Below are 21,490 nucleotides of genomic sequence, written 5' to 3'. Positions count from 1 at the left end.
CTTTCAAAAAGCCAATTTGATCTAGACTCCAAAACCAGGCCCTGCTTTTGTCTATAGCAGATTAAAATTGAGCATACTCTTAACACCTACATAGACCTTATGCTGTAAATACTGATATCCCTTTGCGAGCAGTGATATAAAGATAAAATGCTGCGATCATTTTTCTGGTCACCTTCACACCTGACTCCAATGCAGTCTTTGACTGGCTGTCAGTATTAACAAGGGGCCTTCAGGTACACATTTCAGGTGCTAAGAAGTAAGTGGGATAGTGGAAATTAATATTTGTCCTATTGTACTTTTTATTTTACATAGTCGTGGTTAGCAAGAGACTGTCCTGCTCTCCGAATAATATCTGTGGAGTACGACACCAGCCTCAGCGACTGGAGAGCCAGGTGCCCTACAGAAAGGTAACAGAGGGGAAGGGGCTGGGCCACAGGTGGCCCGGAAGGAGGGGAATTTTGTCTTTGATGTCACAGGGGATTTTCTTCTTAACCTTTTCCCTCTTCCTTCTAGAGACAGTTAGCTATAAGTAATGAAACTACCAAAGGCTTAGAGTATTACTGTTGGGTTCCTAACATGGTTCACTTAAAACTCCTCTCATAATAAGGACCACAGCAAGGAGATCCAACAAGTCCACCCTAAAGGAAATCAGTCCTGAATATTCGTTGGAAGGACTGATGCTGAAGCTGAAACTCCAATACTTTGGCCACTTGATGCGAAGAACTGACTCCTTGGAAAAGACCTTGATGGTGGGAAAGATTGAAGGCGGGAGGAGAAGGGGACAACAAAGGATGAGATGGTTGGATGGCATCACCGACTCAATGGACATGAGTTTGAGTAAGCTCCGGGAGTTAGTGATGGACAGGGAGGCCTGGCGTGATGCAGTCCATGGGGTCGCAAAGAGTCGGACACGACTGAGCGACTGAACTGAACTGAGTAAGGACCACAGATTCGGAGCACAGTCTCCGTAACTCCTGGAAGTAAACACGAGGCTTTTGGCTTTTGTGTTCCCGAGCACACCACCTGAAGGCAGCCGAGAGAGGTTGCGCCGTGTGGGCTCCTTCGGTCACTTGTACGTCGTTCGTCCAACTGTAGGTACAGGAGACAGCACGCGACTTCCGGGTGTCAGGAGCCAGACTGTAGCCAATTCTGCCTTTGACTCACCAGCCACTTTAGGTCATTTCACTGGTCTGGGAAGTTTGATCTGCCAATGGAGGGGGTTGGTCTGATCAGTGTTCTCAAACTGTTATCTCTGAATGATCCCCACCCAGACGCTGGAGGAATGGTGCCTAGGGGTCAGTGGACAAGTCCACAGGGCTCCCTCCCCACTTAATTCGGACGAGTGCTCATACACCTTTATTTAAAGAAAGGATTCTCCAGATACACAGTTTAAAACTACTAGACCAGACAGCTTTAAAGTTCCCTTCTAGTTTAAAAATATGTATTTGAATGCTTCGATTCTGATTAGCTTTGTGCTGTTTCTAAGGAATATAACCAAAATGATGGAAGCTTAGTGTTTGTAACATAAATACAAGTAGAGCTAAACAGCAGTGATAGCTGACTCCACAGGTGAACTCGCAAGGGACCACGTGGTCTCCAGTGAGGCCACATACTGAGAGGGGGACGCACAGTCTAAGTGTGGTGGGGGGGCAGTTGGACCCGTGAAAATTGCCAGATACATGTTAGATGCCTGAACAGTGCTTGTTTAGTAAAGATGTCCACTTCCGCCAGCGTAACTAAGTTAGAAATGGGGAATGAGCAACTGCAGGGATCAACCCGAGAGAATGGAGGTGGTCCTGACTCCGAAACGTAGCCTGTAGAATTGGTACAGTGAACAAAGGCTCTTGCTTTAAAGAATGGACTGCAAAGTCTGGGGGTGGGGGAGAGCGACAGTGTCCTGTCATGCCTGCTGTTCTCATTTTGTTCAGGAAGTCCATCGCGTTCAGGAGCAACGAACTTCTGCGGAAGCTCAGAGCTGCTGGCGTTGGGGACAGGCCGGTGGTATGGGTGTCGCACAGCATGGGAGGTCAGTGCGCTTCACTGCTGCCAGCCAGCACTGTGAGTCGTCAGCCAGCAGGCTGAGCAAAGTCTCTGCGGCTGTGTAATGGTGGCCCCTTTTCCCCTGAATTAATGTTTCTGGCGATAGCTCGGAGGTTGAGAATGACTACTCTCCTTCCATGCTGTTTGTTTTTCTAGAAAGGGACGACTAGTAACAGATCATATAAAAAGAAAAATGAGAAACTAAAAAGAAGCAAATGAGTTTGCCACTTAATGCTTTCATGAAGCATTAAGCGTGATAATGAGTAAATGTCAGAAGCTGTCCGTGGCATGTATAAGCCTGACTTGTAAATATTGCTCAGCACACATGGCTGGTCCCAGGGCCCTCCCTTTCTTCCCTGTTTCTCAACCATCATTGAGAGTCTGTCGTTGCTCCGGTACCCACAGCCCCAGCCCCCTTCCGGCCTGCTTTCCCCTGGCTGGAGCCCACGATGGCAGTGTGATCGCAGGGGTCGGCTCTTCGGTCCTTATGCTTGCTTGCTAGCCCCATCTCCTGTTTCTCCCAACCCTCTCCCCCAGTCCAGTTCTAAATTTTCACCATCTACCTCACAGAGGGCCTTTGTGCAGCTCCTGGCTTAGTTTATCTGATGAAATGCTCAGGATTGCTGGCTCTGTGTCTGCACCGAAAGGTGGATGTAACACTTTCTCAGAGACCCACTGTTCCCCTCCATGTTACCTTGGGTTTCCCTGTCAGCTCTAAGCACAGGTTGGGGGACAGAAGAGAAGGTGCATTCCTAGGTGCATTCTCCCACAGCAGCTTTGTTTTTCCCACGATATGAGAGTCTGTGTTTTTTAATCTTAGTACTGTCTTAATGGAGTGGTGGTTAGTGGGCTACTGTGGGTTAGGGTGGGGGTTGGCCACGCATACTCACCGCCTTGATGGGCACTCAGCGTGCAATGCCTGACCTTCTTCTCTGGGAGAGGGCGTCCTGTGAAGTAAGAGCTGTCTTACAAACAGTTTCTAGAATCTCACCTGTGTGCAGTCTTGTGCTACAGATTTTAGAGGCTTAGGAGCATGACTAAGTGTTAATATTTTAAGGCCTTGCTTGTTGGACTACAGAGAACAATTGTTTCAGCTTTTTTAAAGAAAGCATCTCTTTCTGTATTCTTGTTTGCGAAGGAAACTAGCTTACACATTTTTTTTTTCCCTTCTCTATAACTAGGTCTTCTTGTCAAAAAGATGCTGTTGGAAGCCTCGAAGAAGCCAGAAATGAATACTATTATAAACAATACCAGAGGAATAATTTTTTATAGCGTCCCTCATCATGGATCCCATCTGGCTGAATACTCTGTTAATATTCGCTATCTTCTCTTTCCCTCTTTGGAAGTCAAAGAACTCAGCAAAGGTAATTCTTTCTTTCAGAAGAAAATTGGCATTGTGTTAACACCAGTATATAGGAGGAGGAGACAGTTTCTGACTTGACCCAGATTACCTCACTTTACTCTTTCTATATTAGTTGTGTTTAGACTATCATGGAAAACTTTTAGTTTGGGGTGAATTTTTCTTTGATACCATCCCTTTTTCTTCTTAGCATTATTTTCTCAGGTGGTGCTAGTAGTAAAGAACCCACCGGCCAATGCAGGAGACATAAGAACCACGGGTTCGATCCCTGGGTAGGAAAGATCCCCTAGAGAAGGAAATGACAACCCACTCCAGTGTTCTTGCCTGGAGAATCCCACGGACAGAGGAGCCTAAAGGGCTGTGATCATTAGGGTCTCAAAGAGTCAGATACCACTAAAGCAACTTAGCACATTTTTTTTAGCACACATTATTTTCTCAAGAAATACAACAATTTTAATACTATCTTAAATATTTACAATTTTAAGAGATACATAATGTTCTGCGTTAAGTGTTATTCCAAATTACCAATGAACTGTTTTTTCCCACAGGTTTGGAAAATCAACTATTAAAATATACATGAGCTTTAAAGATATTCACCATGTTAACTATAAGGCATTATATTTATTTTGGGTTAATGAGCATCTTCTCTCTCTCTGGAACACCTGCTATGAGAATTTTGGGACCCCTGGCCTAAGCCTTAATATGCCGTTGTCCTTTTGCTCAGATGTTCTTTTTTCTGCTTTATGGAGAGTTATTGGACTTTACCTTGAAACCTTCTGGTGAATTTTATTTTTTGCAGTCAAATTTTATTTTCCAGCAGCTTTCTTCTGTGATCCATTTTCTTTTGAAATCATCCTAAAGATACCAGAGGTTTTGTTTTTAAGTGTCTCCTGTGCTCAGGTTTTCTGTCTGCTCGCCAGGTCTCTCTCCGGTGGCAGGCTTTCCTGAGATCTGGCGCCTCTTGGTTGCCCTTTTCTTATCTGAGGGTGGGGGACAGGCACTCTGTGACTACACACAGGCTCTGCTGGTGAGAGGTGTTTCAGGATGCACGCAGGTGTGTCCGCCAGCACACTGCAGGACCCTCCGTCCTACATACCACACTGCCCTGGCACTGCTTCCTCTCAGCCAGTAACGTGAGAAACTGCTGCTGCTGTTGCTACCGGCTCCTCAGTTCTCGCATGGTTTTAGCCCTTTACTCTCATCTTCATGGCTCCTTAGGAAGTGAAGAAACTAAGCCACTATCTTGAATCAGAACCTAATTTCCTCCCGAAATTCACAAGGCTGCTGCATTTTATTATGAACTAGATACACAGGACTTGTCATGTTCTCATTCTCTATAATTCTACAGATTCTCCTGCCCTTAAAACACTACAGGACGACTTTCTGGAGTTTGCAAAAGACAAAAACTTCCAGGTGCTGAGTTTTGTAGAAACACTACCAACCTACATCGGTAGCATGATTAAGCTCCACGTGGTGCCCCTGGACTCGGCAGGTATTCACTCTTTTGAAACTTGTTTGACCTTAGATTCCTGGTAGGTGGTCATCATAAACGTCAGCTTTTAGATTCAGTTTCTCAGTTTTTAGAAGACAGCTTTATGAAGATTTAGATTCTGTTACTCTGTTAAGCCACAGATTAAAATTTCTCGGCAAACATTTAACCTTGGCATTTCCTCGCCTGCTTTGATTTAACTGATTAGACGGCATAGGTTAACTGGCTAACGCTGTGTTAGCTTCCACACTGAAAGCTGCTGCCTTCAGGTAAGAATCCAGAACTTTTCTATCAGCCCAATCAAAAGGAGTATTTCATTTAACAGACTGATAGCCACCTTCAGGAGCCTTTAAATCTACTAAAGGCATGGATGCTTAGTAAATAAATGGAGGGTACATGGGGAATATTCAAGCAACAAAGATTTGAAAGGAAAAAAACTAGTGTAAAGTCTCTTCCTGCTCCTGGGATGAGGGACATGGCCAGTACCCACTCCTGTAGCCCATGTAAGGCTCCTTGCGGGCAGGGCTCAAATCTCCATTCTCCTTGCAGCCTCCTCTGTTTCTCTGTGCATAGTAAACAGCATGGACACTCCACTCCCTGAAATGCTTTCCCCTCATCCGGCTAACTCTTGAGTTTGCTCGTCAAACTCTTCTGATCGCCTCAGAGGCTGAATCAGGTGCTGTCCTGGTGGCACTGCGGGCTCCGGGCAGCCAGGCGTGGAGCGTATCCGGAGTGCCTGCCGATGGGCCTTCTCTCCTGCTGCGTTAGTTATTATCTAAGTAAAATGAAAAAGGCTTGATACCCTGTAGTGGAACCTGAAGAGACTTTACCTTAAAGTAATATGTCATGAAGTGAGGGGTTGCTGTTTGGTAGTTGAAGAACCTAAAGAGTTCAAAGAACAGTGGCTTTTTGTTTGTTTTTTATGACGACTTTGGAAGCTTAAAGCAGAATCAGTATGGTGGGCCAGCTGCTGGCAGTGACATAGCCTTGCTGTAACTCTGTCCACCCCTTCTTCTGTGTCACCAGCTGGCCTTACTTCCTTCATAACCTCCACCTGCACTTGCTCACCAGGCTGGCCTCACTAGTACCTCCTGGCATGCCCAGGAGGTGGACTTGGCTAGGTTGAAACATGAAAAACTCACCCAGGTCTCCCAAGCACCATGTCATCGCCTTCCCTGGTAGAGTGAGCATGGAGGGTCTGGGCATAGAAAGGATTCTGTGTGAGACGTTCCCATTCTTTTCATCGGGCAAGGGAGCTCACTATCGAGTTTCTCACATTAACTCTAGAAAAAGAAGTGGTTCACAGAAGTGTGGGGTAACTTAGGAACAGCCTGCAGTGTATAAAGGCTTTGAAGATGACAGTGCTCTGGCACAGCTCACTGTTAGATCAGGAAGCAGGCAGTGCACACATATGCAGAATTGATGAGAAAAGCATAGGCATATGAGGGCACTGCCTAAGACTCCGTCCTCTCATGAGTAGGCACATACCATTTAGCTAGTCAAACTTTAAGTTCCTTTATCTTTTAGAGATCTCTGTCACAACCAACTTGACATTTACATCTACCCATCTGGTGGTCTCTTTCCCTGTTGACGGGGGCAGCTTATATTTTTACCTAGACTTTATTGACATTTCTGTTTTCTTTAGATCTAGGCCTTGGAGATCTAATTCCTGTGGATGTTAACCATCTGAACATTTGTAAGCCAAAGAAAAAGGATGCTTTTTTGTACCAGCGTACCTTACAGTTCATCCGTGACGCTTTAGCCAAAGACCTGGAAAACTGACAACCGTCTTTTCCCTTTTCATACGCGAACACAGTGCAAGAAGCGTGCTGTTCTTTTTTTAAGCTCTACTCAATCATGCAGACATAGTCCTTGTGGCATCCAGGCGGCTTGGAGTGCGTCGCAGGCAGCAGACCACTGTTGTGTGAAACACGAACGTGAAAGGGGCGGTCAAGACTGAAGGGAGGCTAGACTGGACTGAAGGGAGGCTAGACTGCACTGTTTTGAGTAAAAAACAACTTCCTGTGCGTCACTTTACTTTGTGCAGCATTGTCCCTGGTGGTAGGGAGCAAGCTGCTGTGGCTGCAGAGCACGTGACCTGTGACTTTGGCCATCTGTGGCCATCCCCGGCGAATGCTGGGAGCGGCACGGGTGACTTCTGCAGGGAGAGCCATCACCAGCTTACCGTAGAAATGCCTCTCGGAGGGAACCTAAAGTGGAGAGAGCAGGAACTAGGACCTTCAAGACTCTGTTTTGGGTCTGGATTTCCATGTGCTGTAAATTTTAAAACTTTGTCAGTGTAAACCTTTGTCTAACGTGGTGGCTTTGTTTTACCTCTTGTCATCCATGGGTCAGTTCCTGGTAAGTTTTCATTTTCATATTGCTGAGAACAAGTATTTTTATTTTTCAAAGAGTTCTAGCCTATAATAATTCCTTCCAGACTGTAGCTCCCTATACTTTTAATTTTTCTCAGATAAGAAGAATAAATCCATTATTGATCAGAGTGTGAGATAAGACTATTCTAAGCCAATACACGTATTAGCAATAGTTAGTATCAAGATTCTCAGATTCACTTTAGCAAAATAAAATATACCTTTCCTTCTTGCTCATTTGGAAGTGCTATTAATTGTCTCCAGCATGTGAGAAATAGGAAATAATATTGATGACTTTTTGAAAAATAATTGAAAAGTAATTATTGAAAAATAATTCACATACCGTAAAATTCAGTTTTAAATGTATAGCTCATGGATTTTTGGAGTAGTTACAGTTGTGCGACCATGACCACTATGTAATTGCAGAACATTTCATCATCCCCCCAAATAACCCCATACTCACCAGCAACCACTCTTCCTCTGCTCTGCCCCAACCCCTGATAAACACTGATCTTTTGGTCTCTATGGATTTGTCTGTTATGGACATTTCATTATAAATGGAATCTTACAATGGAATGGAATGGAATCTTATGTGGCTTCTTCCTTTCTTTTTTAACGTTTGTTTATTTGTTTGTTTTAGTTGTGGTATGTAGCATCTTCAGTTGAGATGTGGGATCTAGTTCCCTGACTAGGGATCAAACCTGGGCCCCCCTGCAATGGGAGCACAGTGTCTTAGCCACTGGACTACTGTGGGAGTCCCTAGCTTCTTTCCTGGAGCATAACGTTTTCAAGTCTCATCCGTGATATAACATGCATATATGTAGTGCTTTGTTGTTATTTTATGGCAAATAACATTCTACTGCATGGATGTACCACATTTGCTTACCCGTTCATCAGTTGATGGACATTTAGGTCCTTTCCATGTTGGGGCTATTATGAATAATGCTGCTGTGAACATTCATGTACAAGTTTTTTTGTGGAGATGTTTTACATTCTCTTGGGTATATACTAGGAGTGGAATTGCTAAGTCATGTTAAGCTTATGTTTACCATTTTGAAAATGATGGCCATTTGTAGAATGGGATAGTCAAAAGCTAAAACAAGTACAGCATCTGAAGGTAGACAGGGGTCAGCCATAAACCCTAACAACATCTAATTGTTTAATTATGCAATGATCTTAACAAGTGACTTGACTTATCTTATTATCCTGCTACAGAGAATGTGCTGGTTAGCTGTCAGCAGTAAACTAGCTAATGGGATCACAGGGTAGAGGTGTAGGTATGTTTGGTTCTTTTTTGTTTTGTTTGTTTTCCATGAACCATGGCAGATAAACCATGGTTGGAACATCTGTTCATTAACGTGGAGTAATAGAATGAAACTCCACTTCATAAAATCTCGATATAGCTATTATAGCTGTGCTTTAAAAATAAGGTCTAGCAGAGAGATCCAGTGTACTGCTGAATTACTATAGTTTCTCAGGCAAGCCACCATTTCTGTTTATTCATGAAGTGGATATGATATTCACAGATTTACTTCAGTCTTGTGAGATTTAAGTCAATAATATTTTTAAAATAATCACCACCTGAAAAACTCTTAAGAACACAACATATGAAAACATAACACGTTTGAAACAGTTTTAAACTTAGACCATCAATAAAATGGTTCTAGCTCAGTCAGCCTTGTTTAAATGTCCTCTCTGGGAGAGGATTTCGGGAGAAGTTTCGACTACCTTTCCCCTCATGTGAAAAGTCGCTTTAAATGATTCACCCAGAAGGAAATAAACAGTACAGGCGTGTTAGAGAGCAGACTCCTGAAAGCACGCTGTAAACACAATTCAGATGACTATGGAAAGCTAGTTCTTCTCATCTACACCCCCATCACTTCTTTCCGGTTTTACTGTCAACCCTAAAAGTCGAGGGCACCGAGCCCCCTGTGCTCCAGCGTGTAAATGTTGCCACAGAAAGAGACTGCTCGTGGAGCATCAGGATACCTTTCTCGACGCTGGCTCAGCCATTCAGCCAAGGTTACACCGACAGCCGGAATATAGTGGAGGATGTGGCCCTCGGCTCAGTGGGCATGCCCGTGGTGTTGGGTGCTGCCAGACTTCCTGTTGAGAAAGGCCACACGATAATACAGTAATGAGTCTCTTGAGCTTGGTTCATAATTTATGATGCCCCTCAAATTACTTCTAATTCCTAAAATTTGAGTTTTGGGCATACCCTCCTGAATTTTCACATCTTTGTAATATTTAATATGTTAATGTTTGGTTTGGTTTTTATTGACATTTGGTATAAAAATTATGTCCGTGAAAAAAATTTAAGCATGTTCAATAAATTAACTTTTAATTAAAAAATTAACACTTTGAAAGCTCCTAAGAATTTCAGTGTTTATTCTCCATCGAGTCCATCTCTCCTGTTTCTGTTTCAGACAGTTCATTACTTTTCATTCAAGCAGGACCTTTTTCAGTGGACTTCTCCTCCCCACACAGGATTACTATCAGATGCTGTCCTCTCTCTTCCAAGGGTCCCAGAATCCTTTTCCATTTCTATTGCCCAGTCTCTGATTCTGATTTTCACGTTTGGACTAATTGGTCCTCATCCTACTGATAAAATAGAACTGTAATTCAGTGAACATGTTTTGAATACTTATGCACCAAGTGTTGCTTTATATAAGAATGTGCGCTCAGTTATGTCTGACTCTGTGACCTCATGGACTGTAGCCTGTCAGGTTCCTCTGTCCATGGGATTTCTCAAGCAAGAATACTGGAGTAGGTAGCCATTCCCTTCTCTGGGGATCTTCCTGACCCAAGGATTAAACCTGCATCTCCTTTATTGGCAGGCATTTTCTTAACCACTAAGCCACTTGGGAAGCCCCTTATATAAGAATACAAGGTAGATTTAGCCATATTTTAGAGATAGGAAAACTCAGCATTAAAATAGTCATAAAACTGGCCCAGAGTCTCAGAGCTAGTGAGAGCAAAGGTTAAGCCCGGGTTTTATTTTAAAACCTATGCGTGTGCATTGCAGGGTTTTCATAGAATGTTTAAAACATTAAGAACTGACAAAACATCACAGTAGTGGGTAGTCTAGGACTTCCAAGCTGATCTTAGAATTTCTCTCCCTCAGTAGCTCATTAAAAGGAGGGGGAAGAAAAAGGAAAAGTGGAAAATAATTCACAGCAACTAAAAAAAATGTCATTAACTTTGAAAAATGGTAGCTAGGAAAAAATAAGTGATATTAGGGAAGAAGGTTGATCTCAAGATTAATACAGTCTTGAGAACTGTGATAACAGTTCTCTATTTTGTAGAAAAAAAGAGGAAGGTGGTCTTGAGCAAAGTTAAGGAATAAACCTTGAGGTTGGAAACCTCTATAATTGGACATGTAAACGTGGGTGATAGGGGAGGCAGAATCAGCCAGGCTTTGTTTTCTGAAGCCCTTATGGGACTGGTAAGTTCCAATACTTTGGCCACCTGATGCTAAGAGCTCACTCATTGGAAAAGACCCTGATGCTGGGAAAGATTGAAGGCAGGAGAAGGGGACGGCAGAGGATGAGATGGTTGGATGGCATCACTGACTCTGGAGATGAGTCTGAGCAAGCTCCAGGAGATGGTGAAAAATAGGGAAGCCTGCCGAGCTGCAGTCCATGGGGCTGCCAAGAGTCAGACACGACTGAGCGACTGGACGACGACAACAACATGGGACAGAGGATAAGAGTCCAGGGGAAGTGAATCCCAGGATAGCCATTAACAAATCCTCAAAAGAAGTGGGAGAGGCCAGAAATCCTCAAAAGAAGTGGGAGAGGCCAGATCTTTAAACAAAGATAGTACAAAGCTCTCCCCAGGGGTACTATGGGGATAACCCTTGCCCCTTCCCACACTCAGATAAATGAAGAGGGGATGAGCAGTAACATCAAGCAGGGATGAACAGGAAGCAGCTTCCGATAAGGTGGGGGAGAGTTCACCCTCCATTTAGCAGGGCAAGTTTGTCTGGATGAAGTTTATTATACATAAGATGAAATGGCATGATACTTAAGAAAGCAAACCAAGTTTTATATATACTGATGGCTGAAGATCCCATTATAAAAGGAAATGTAATCCTTGAAGAATACAAAGAATGATGAACAAGGGAAAAAGAGATTGAGAAATTGGAAACCCAATCAAGACAATTACAGGATACAGCAGAAACCACATTAAAGAACGGGAGAGACACGGATGAAAATCCTCTTCCTAATAGAGGTTTTGCTTAACGGTTGCAGAACCACAATGAATGCAGAAGGAAAATTAATTAGAAGATAACAGTTAAGTCACCATTCAACTACAAGGTAATAGACAGACACAGTCAACATAAACTCAGAGAATAGGGACCTAGATGTGTTTTTTGGCAAGTTTGGTTATTGACCAAATCCTGGCATACAAAAAAAAAAAAAAAAGAGGAATGAAAACACTGCATTTTAAGGTGCAAACAAAAACCCCAAAATGAATAAAACGCCCTCATGTTAGAAAAGAGTGATGTTGGAAAGAAAGAATTGTGTTCAGTTGAATTGCCCTTGACATGGGTACCAAAGTAATGGATCAACATGCTCAAACCTGGAGGAGCTCAGGGAATATTGTTAATCAGTTCTAGTTCCATCCTCTTAGATTAATTTCAGGTAAATTAAGCTTGATACTTAACACTGACATGGGCTTCCCAGGTGGCTCCGTGGTAAAGAATTTGCCTGCCAATGCAAGAGATGAGGGGTTGATCTGTGAATGGGAAAGATATCCTGGAGCAGGAAATGGCAACCCACTCCAGTATTTTTGCCTGGAAAATTCCGTGGACAGAGGAGCCCGGCAGGCTGCAGTCTTCGGGGTTACTGAGAATCAGCATGACGGAGCACACATGCACGCATATACAATGACATACGGTAGATGTTTTTCTAGGCCATATTCTCAGGTCATAATCCAGTAAAATTCAGTCAGTTCAGTTCAGTTCAGTCGCTCAGTCATGTCCGACTCTTTGCAACCCCATGAATCGCAGCACGCCAGGCCTCCCTGTCCATCACCAACTCCCGGAGTTCACTCAGACTCACGTCCATCGAGTCAGTGATGCCATCCAGCTATCTCATCCTCTGTCGTCCCCTTCTCTTCCTGCCCGCAATCCCTCCCAGCATCAGAGTCTTTTCCAATGAGTCAACTCTTCGCATGAGGTGGCCAAAGTACTGGAGTTTCAGCTTATTAGGAAGAAACCATTTTACAGTGCCAAACTCTTAACTACTGGAAAACTGCAGTCTCCCTTGAACCAAAGAGAAAATAAAAGCAAATTACAGGGCTTCTCTGGTGGCTCAGTGGTAAAGAATCCACCTGCCAATGCAAGAGATGTGGGTTTGGTCCTTGGGTTGGAAAGATGGAGCAACTAAGCCCATGCACCACAACTATTAAGCCTGTGTTCTGGAGCCTGCTAGCCACACTGCTGAGCCCATGTGCCGCAGGGAGTGAAGCCCGCGTGCCCAGAGCCTGCGCGCCACAACAACAGAAGCTCCTGCAAACGGAAATCCACAAGCCACAACCAGAGAGCAGCCCCTGCTTTCCACAACCAGAAAAAAAAAAGCCTGCACAGCAGCACAGACCCAGAACAGCCACACATACAAAATAAGGGAAGCGTAGTTCTTTAAAAAAAAAAAAAAAAGCAAACTGCAATCTAGAAATTAATGAAAATGAGACTCTTTTATGCCAATATGTGTAGGGTGCATTTAAAGCTACAATCGGTAAAATATATAACTTTAAATGTCTTTATTGTTAAGCAAGACTAAAAATAATGAAACCCAGTATGAGCTTTAAGAAATTAGGAAAATAACAAAACCAGAAAAGGGTGCAAATGAAAGATTTTAAGTTAACATTCATTAAAAATGTTTTAAAAACTGACATAAAATAAAAATAAACAATAGGAAATATAAATACCAATGCTGTTATTTGAAAATGCCAACAGAATTGGATAACACCTTGAGAAGCCCAATTTAGAAAGTGAAAGTGATGGTTATTTAACAAATGGCATATATTTAATAAAAGGCATAGGGTAACCACCTCTCAGGAGCATATCGGACCCCCTGCCTCACACCATTTACAAATGATGTTCCAGATGCTTTGAAGCACTGCTATTACCCCAGGCAAAGCCTGTAATCTTAAGCATGCCAACACTCAGATTTATTTAGGTATTTCTGCTGCCTGCTACTTCTAGTATCTACATAAATAGATAAAAATCCTAAGAATAGAATAAAATCCTAAACTATCATTTCAGGTGCTCTGACAGTCTTTCCCATTTGCTCATTCTTTCCATGTACAGAAATCTACTTTGCTACGTATCAAATTCTTAACCCACATTCTGTCAAATCTCCCCTGGCCCTCTGCTCACAGTTAATCATTCTCTCATTTGTATTCTCCTATCTCATGGAGACAGAGCTGATTATACAGGTGCAAACAGCATGCCTTGTATGAGAATGAGTTTCAGTCTGCAACCTAGGGTAAAGAAGGTACCTTAACGGGTCGTTTCCTTCTTCCCCATCCAAGTCCCAGGCACTCAGATTAAATTAATTCAATACAGTACTTACTGGTCATGAAGGACTAAGCATCTTTAATATGTGGAGATTGTCAGTATATTCTTATTCCTGAAAGGCATCAGAGAACATTTATGACCTAAATTTCGTGTATTAGTGAGCTAAAAACAAACCTAGACAGAACCGGAAGACTCCTTTCGCCTGTCTCCATGCAATAATGGACTCAAATCACTTCAGCAATCTGAGTTTGCTATAAGATCCTATAGAACATGAATCTTAGCATCTCTCAATATTACAGCATAAAGTTATTAATGTTCTGGCAGTAAGCCCGGCCAGCAGCATTCAACTTGTAAATTCTTAACCAAGCTATTACTTTTATGCTGCTTCAACTTAGTTTGATGGTTGAGAAAAGAAACAAAAACTCAGAGGAATAACTAATAATCACATTTCAGCCAGAATAAAACGCTGGCTGAAGATATCCCAAGCTTCTCCTCATATCTGAAAAGAACAAAGCCAAACATTTTCTTTAAAAAAAAAAAAAAAAAGACAAAACATTTAATAGGTGTTTTTTACAATTTCAGTACAAATTATCACTTCAAATAAACAGTTTTTGTTCATTGCTAGTCATCCAGTAAGATTCAGTAAGCAATTTTTGCAGCTTTCCTTTTTCATATAATTACTTTATTACAAAAGAAATGTTTTTATACGTTACTTTGCTTATTACTTATACACAGGTCAGGAGAATTTTAAGTGTCTTGAACTTCAACAACTTTAAACTTTTATAGGAGTCGCTTGGGCAGATGTCCCAGTTTCAGTAATTTATTGCAACAATTTTTTTTAAATAGGCAAGAAGTCTAGGAAGATTATGTTGTAAAAAGGAATTTAATTGGGTTCAATGCCAAATTATAAAGTCTGTGCCTAAAAATACTCTGTAGTGAATGGTAATGCCTTACAGAACAGTAATGAAATAAACGGCAAGGGCACAATAAAAAGGCTGGTGTGGGAGCATCAAGGAAAGATTAAAAATAAAAACCCCAGAATGAAATCCCCAGGACGCCAGCTGCTCACTGTCAAGATTATTCAACCAACTCCACTGCCAGCCTAGGAAAGATACCAACTGTTAAGCAACGATTTAAAAAATAAGACAATTCCAGTTGTCCCTTTTTAAGAGAATGTTAATGTGAGAACCTTACATATTATCAACTCAAAACCCAGTCTCTGTTATTCATTAAGTCTGAACAGCCATGATCAAATAGTATTCACTTCTTCATGTTAAACTACTTATTAATTTTTCCTTTGACCTGCTTCAATACAATTGTGGTGTGATGAACACCTAGGTTAAATGAAGTTCTATTCTCAGTACCGTTTATTGGCTATTTGCTGCCTAGAACAAAGAAGAAACCTGAAAATTAAGCCCTAGAAGTGACTTCTGTGGTGATTACTGCCCCCCACCCATGCTTTTTCTGACTTGATACACAGATATGCCTTCAAATTCACCTCCTTTTTAGCAGGAAAGAGGTTATAGACAAAACAGTGTTTGAATTAAGAAATCTTTGATTCCATTCTCAACTGTACCCTTTAAAAGCAATGTGAATCCTGCAAATGATTTACCTTTCCAAAGCCTATCCCCCATCTTGCGGCCTCTCTCGTCCCAACTCTTTCAACGATCATGTTTATTTCTTACATTTCTTAGAGACGTAAAAATGATATAAAGGAGGTAAGTGCTAGAGAAGGAGTCCTAATCAGCTAAGGCTAAAAACATCATTTTTTATGACCGAGTTAACTACTCACATTATGTTTATCTCCATGGCTCACTAGTATCTTTTTCTTAGTTTTCAGGTGAAATGAGATATAGCTTTGATATAGTCTTGAGCGCCACACTAAAATAATCTGTACTGTATCTTGACAGTGGTGATGAGAGTTAATTCTGAAACCCCAGAGGTTTAATTAGGAGAGTGGCATTTCCCCTGGCAAGATGATTACTGCAACAGCAGCAGCAAAACCATTAGCTCTGAACACAGGAATTCCCTGGTCCATTGAGGTTTGATTCTATGACATGAAAGATGCCTAAACATGCTATGTGGCACACTGCGATCTTGCCAAATTCTTACCAGCAAAATTATGAAGTCTGTTCCCAAAGACTTCCAGGCCTCCTAACATTCTTTTAGAAATGTAAAGCAGCATGGCAATGTCTTTCTAGATGACTGAATAGTTGAGAGGAAAGATTGAAGGGAGGAGGAGAAGGGGGCGACAGAGGATGAGATGGTTGGACGGCATCACCGACTCAATGGACATGAGTTTAAGCAAGCTTCAGGAGTTGGTAATGGACAGGGAAGCCTGGTGTGCTGCAGTCCATGGGGTCGCAAAGAGTCGGACGTGCCCGAGCGACTGAACTGAACTGAACTGAACTGAATAGTTAAGAGGTGGTGCTGGAAATGTATAGGGGGGAAAAAACCTTAATAAAATGTAGATGATAAGTTAACTCAGGATATCCTGGGGTTTCTTATACTTGGGGACATATGGTATTTTCTTTCCTGAAGCCACAGTCGGGTAGGCCAGACTAAAACAAATATTCTTCAAATTGTAACAATGAGACTCAGGATTATGTGCCGGTATGAGTTTTCACAATCTGTGCTTTTACCGGGTATGGAATATAAGGGGGAAAAGAAGTCCATGAGGTTTTATTCAATAGGGAATAGAGAGTGTGAACAATGGGTAGCACACCAGAGCTTAGGACTGCAGCAATTTATGGGACATGCAAAGTCTAAGACATGGTACAGGAGGCTCTAGCCAGCTGGAGCTCGGGTGAAGCTAATGGTATATGATCCAGAATCGTAGCAGGGAATGCCACCATCTCCCCTAAGACTTGCACACCATCATGGTTAATATACATGTACATAAATAAACACAAGGGCTGCTGGGAATGTACAGTCTTGTCTTTCGGTGGACCTATTTGCTGCTTCCTACTCTGATATTTTTTTTTAACCTGGTGTTGACCAGGTCCAGCTCTCAATGGTCCCAACCCCCTTCTAGTGTAATCTTGTATGCATCAACCTTCAGTGGGTCACCAAAAAGTTATTCCAAATCTGTAAACTGCAAACAATATTTTTCTAAAAATCACACCACATACACACATAAATTAAACAATCATTTAAAATTCAGTGGGAAGGAGCTTCCTGGGCATTATGCGCTAGGTTTCCTTTCCTAAAATCCACAGGCTGAATCTACCCGGAGGTTTCTCATACCCTGAGAGGAGACATAACATGCACAAGTCTGCAATAAAACATATCTTGGTGGCTGAATAATAATGGTATTGAGGAAGAGACACAGTTCTGTAAACTACACAGGAGTACCCATGTTTTTTCAGTGTGCCTTTAACTAATGTCTCTTTCCACGTGGGGTTAAGGGCAGTGGGCCTTCCCCCTGTAAAGTGGAGCCAAGAGGAGAAGGCAGGCATCCTGCGGAGGAGCGGCCGTGGGTTTCCCCGTCAGGTTTTCGCCAGTGGGTCAAACGCCTGCAGCACCGTTCTCTTGTCCTTGTCACTGATTGTCACCCAGGGACCAAAGTCTCTTGGTCTGTGCTCCGGGGGCGGCTCCTGGGCTGGTGAGGCACTGACTTGCAAAGGGGCTGAGTGCACCCTTCCGAGGTTCCCGGTCCCCGAGTCCGGGGGATCGGAGCTCTTGGAAAGCCAGGAATTATTCAACAGGTTAGGGTGGTGGAGTAGGCTCCAGAAGGGATCCTGATAGTCACCGAGAAGGGGGGCACCCACTGATTTTCTGTTCGTGGTGCCATCAGCCTCGGGGCTTGCAGGTGATGATGAAACGCCCAGGAAAGCCGGCTGTGGAGAGAGCGCACCCCCGGCAGGCGGGGCTGTGGGGGGACCGTCGCTGCAGGGGAGCCCCTGGAGAAGCTGGCAGCTGCTCTGCGGCGCCTGCAGGTGGAAGGCCGCCGGCGCGGATTTCTTCCTGCGTGGGGGCACCTGCGGCACGAGGGGCGGGGCCTCCGGAGTGGGCGAGGTGGCCGTGGGCGGGGCCTCCGGAGTGGGCGGGGTGGTTGTAGGCGGGGCCTCGTCCGAACTGGCCTTCCTGTCGGAACCTTTCCGCGGCTGAAGGGTTCTCGGCTGAAGGGTTCTCGGTTTGGGAACCGGAGGGACTGTCGCTAATGGAGGGGTGTCAGGGCTCAACTCCGGGGGCTCGATTGTAAAATGGACGGCCTGATGCCCAAGCTGTTCTTCCGGTGACACGGGCTGAGAAAAGGTACGACAAAGAGCGTCAATAAGCAGCCTGCCCAGGGAACTGGGAATCGATCAGCACACACGAGATGGGACCACGTGGACATTCTAGCAAATTCAAGATTTGAGAATGTCTGGGATGCGGGGGTGTCATCAGGCACGAAAGAGCATGGGAGAGCACAGGTATCAAGGAGGAACAGCAGGTCCAATGAAATATGAGTGGAAGCTTTAAACCCACCACAGGGAATAATCTGAAACAAGTTTCTCTGTTACCTAGGAAACGGGATTATAGTCTTCCTTTATTAAACAGCGAACCTCTCTGCAAATTCTTCCTGGAGGCTGCAGCTTTGATGATTCAGTGAAGTAGCTTATGTCACAGTGTTAAGCTAATTGAAGGACTCTTTGTAGGGTATACTGGCTCCTTGAATCTTTGCTATTTAAATACAGAAGAATGGCAAATTTCACACAGGAACCTCCCTTCCTCGGTTCTGATTCAAACGGACCACGAAGGAAACAACTGCATGAGACCAGAGGGAGCTTTTGTACAGACATGGCTGTGGGTAGTTTAAACATCAGCATTTCAGTATTGCCACTGGTTCTTTAGATAAACCAGCTGCAATAAACAACCTGTTCTCTGACAGCCTTTTATTGCAGCTCCTGTGCAGCTGGTGAGGAAAACGAACCCATTTCTACCTCTGGCCTTGAAAAGACAAAGTGAGAACAAAGAGGCTGAGGAAAGAGGTCTGTAAGTGCAAGGAGGTGTGGAAAACGGGCGGATGAATGAGCAGACATGGAACAGCAGAGCAACCCAGAAAACACAAAGCCGGCTCTGGAAGAACCAGGTGCCCAAGCCACGCTCACACTTCCTCCAGGTGGACAAGCAGCCCTTCTGTAACGACCAGCCAAGGATTACCGAGAGTCCGTGACTGGCACACTGAGCTCAAACGGAAGATCCAGATGTCTCTAGAGGTGCCAGTCTTTGGGCTGCTACTGTCCTGACAAACTCACGTCTCTGAAGCAGCAAGCAAGGCTGAGAAGCTTGAGAGCGAGAGCAGAAAACAATCTGCAAGAAAAGTGGCAAGAAAAGCTGTCGCGCCTCCAGTGCTTGTCAAACAAGGCCCGTCCGGAGACCGGTGACTGTTTTTCTATCTGTACACGTGAACTGTGGGCATAGGACACAGACCACACACACAAATGGGAATTACTGGGACAGATGGAATACAGCGTCCCACGCTGGCTTGGTTTGGGAACAGAAATGGAACATTTGGACAGAGTGATGCCTCCAAACTGTTCCTGTCTTGGTGAGAAATTCCCAATGTTTCTGCTCAGCGAGAGCTAAGAAGCAGCAGGGATGAGAGGGAGAAAGCAATTGCTGGGCATGTTCCTCAAAGATGAGGCCGTGGCTGGGAGTCGTGAACATGTATAAAGAGACCAGACTCATCGGAGACATAATTCTTATCTAAGGAGACATCTGAGCAGCCCAGGAGCGACGGGCTTACATGACAGGTTCTTACCTTTCCCGTCCTCCTCAAAGTTGGCTTCTTGATGGCAGGAACCCTGGGGGCGGGCCGACGGGGCAGAAGAGGCGCCACCCCCACTGTGGGCTCTGGTTTGGAAGATTCCTGGTCCCTCAAGGCTGGAGCATTTAGGGCTTCTCCTGGGATGCCTGAAGCATGGAATGGCACGGCAGAGGCGTAAAGGACAAGGCATTATTCAAAGGATAATGCAATGTATTTCTCTTTGATCTAAATCTCTGAGGGTTGTCAGGACCAACCAGCTAGGCTTGACCCCAGCTCCTCACGCTCACCTTCTCAACAGGGATGGGGTCTGTGTAGGGAAGAATCAGTGAGACCCTAAGATCAGTTGCAAAGTTTAATGTGTACCTGTGTTGCTCAGGGGAGATGATGGTAGAACGCCTTGAAATCTTAGCAGGGCCCATGAGAAGGAAAATATTAAGTTGTGACGCAGGGTAGAGTTCAAACCTCAAACCTCTCCCACTCTCCACGTCTATACAGACTTAGGAAAAAAAACCCTTGACTGTAATATAATTAACATACCATAAAATTTACCCTTTTTTAACGATTATACTTTGGTGGTTATAGTCACAAAGTTGTACAGCCATCACCATATGGTCCCCAGAACGTCTTCATCACCTCAAAAAGAGACCCCACACATTTCCACAGGAATCACTGCCCAGTCCCTCCTCTCCTCTCGCTCCTGAAAACCACTATAATTTTCTCTCTGTATAGATCTGACTCTTCTGGACAGTTCACATAAATGGAATCATAAAACACATGGCCTTTTGGGTCCGTTTTCTTTCACTCAGCACAGTATTTTCACGATTCACCCATGACAGAGCATATGTTAGCACTCTGTTCTTTTTTACGGCTGAATAAGATTCCATGGGATGGATATGCTCCACTTTATGCATTTGACCTTGGTGTACAGAGCAGGGGCTGACAGAAGGGGTAAGTACGAGAAGTTCAGGTCAGTTGTCTTGAGAGAAGAGGCTATAAAGAGACCTGCTGCTGCTGCTGCTGCTGAGTCGCTTCAGTCGTGTCCGAATCTGTGCAACCCCATAGATGGAAGCCCACCAGGCTCCCCTGTCCCTGGGATTCTCCAGGCAAGAACACTGGAGCGGGTTGCCATTTCCTTCTCCAATGTATGAAAGTGAAAAGTGAAAGTGAAGTCAAGTTGCTCAGTCGTGTCCGACTCTTAGCGACCCCATGGACTGCAGCCCACCAGGCTCCTCCGTCCGTGGGATTTTCCAGGCAAGAGGACTGGAGTGGGTGCCATAGAGAGACCTAGTGGGGCCTAAACAAAGCAGCAGGGATGCTGGTAATCACAGCAATCGGATTTTAGAGGCGGGCATTCTAGAGGGTGGCACTGAGCTCTAAAGAAGACTGTGGGTGAAGGCCAATGGGCTAGAGGTGAGGAAGGAGGGAGGTGCCACTGGGGGCCGGGTGGAAGAGAGTCCATCAGCTGATGGACTGTTTCATCCATTCAATGAGTTTTTGTTTCTTTTTTTAATAAAAGAGAAACCATGGTGTTATCATGCAACAGTGTTTCTCCTCCTCTTAATCCATGCCCTCTTTAAATGTTATTTGGGAATTTCAAATAAATGAAATATCCAGACTAAAAACAAATCAGGCAACTGTAATTGCATCTGGCTTTTCAGAGGGCATACTTTGCCCTCTTCACAAGAGAGTCTAGTATAAAGTCAAAACAAACAAACAAACCCCAAATTGCTAGTTACCAGTGATTTTGAATGCATAGGGGAGATTCTAAGTTAAAACATGGTTAACAAGGGTTAGGTGAAGTGACAGCAACAAAAAATGAACAGGCAGTATGCAGAGAAGAGGTCCCTGCCTGACAGTGAAGAATCTAGGGATGCTGGTAATTAAAAAACGAGATGTTTTGCCTGAAGGAGAACACCTACTTAACCATCTCTTTCTACAGAGCCAGCAGGAT

General features: G+C 43.9%; 2 protein-coding genes across 11 annotated transcripts in view; one reads left to right on the top strand and one right to left on the bottom strand.

Annotated features, from left to right (window-relative positions):
• SERAC1 (serine active site containing 1) overlaps positions 1-7,847 on the top strand; it is a 52,375-nt gene extending 44,528 nt beyond the window's left edge. For all 4 annotated transcript variants that reach the window (XM_061428428.1, XM_061428427.1, XM_061428429.1 and 1 more), the window contains 5 exons: positions 313-407; positions 1,929-2,026; positions 3,222-3,404; positions 4,749-4,892; positions 6,535-7,847. In XM_061428428.1, coding sequence (XP_061284412.1) covers positions 313-407; positions 1,929-2,026; positions 3,222-3,404; positions 4,749-4,892; positions 6,535-6,671 — 657 coding nt within the window. In that variant the 3' untranslated portion in view covers positions 6,672-7,847. The remainder of the gene's footprint in view (positions 1-312; positions 408-1,928; positions 2,027-3,221; positions 3,405-4,748; positions 4,893-6,534) is intronic.
• Positions 7,848-14,319: 6,472 nt separating this feature from the next.
• SYNJ2 (synaptojanin 2) overlaps positions 14,320-21,490 on the bottom strand; it is a 110,684-nt gene continuing 103,513 nt past the window's right edge. For 6 of the 7 annotated variants that reach the window (XM_061428419.1, XM_061428421.1, XM_061428420.1 and 3 more), the window contains 2 exons: positions 19,534-19,685; positions 14,320-18,034 (listed from right to left, as the gene is read on the bottom strand). In XM_061428419.1, coding sequence (XP_061284403.1) covers positions 17,276-18,034; positions 19,534-19,685 — 911 coding nt within the window. In that variant the 3' untranslated portion in view covers positions 14,320-17,275. Of the gene's footprint in view, positions 18,035-18,932; positions 19,083-19,533; positions 19,686-21,490 lie in introns of all 7 variants that reach the window. The other variant, XM_061428422.1, reaches the window with a different exon arrangement.

This window comes from Bos javanicus, chromosome 9 (assembly GCF_032452875.1).
Source record: "Bos javanicus breed banteng chromosome 9, ARS-OSU_banteng_1.0, whole genome shotgun sequence".
NCBI classification, from domain to species: Eukaryota; Metazoa; Chordata; class Mammalia; order Artiodactyla; family Bovidae; genus Bos; species Bos javanicus.
Note: the sequence above shows the minus strand (reverse complement) of the source record. Positions and strands in the feature narration are given on the sequence as shown.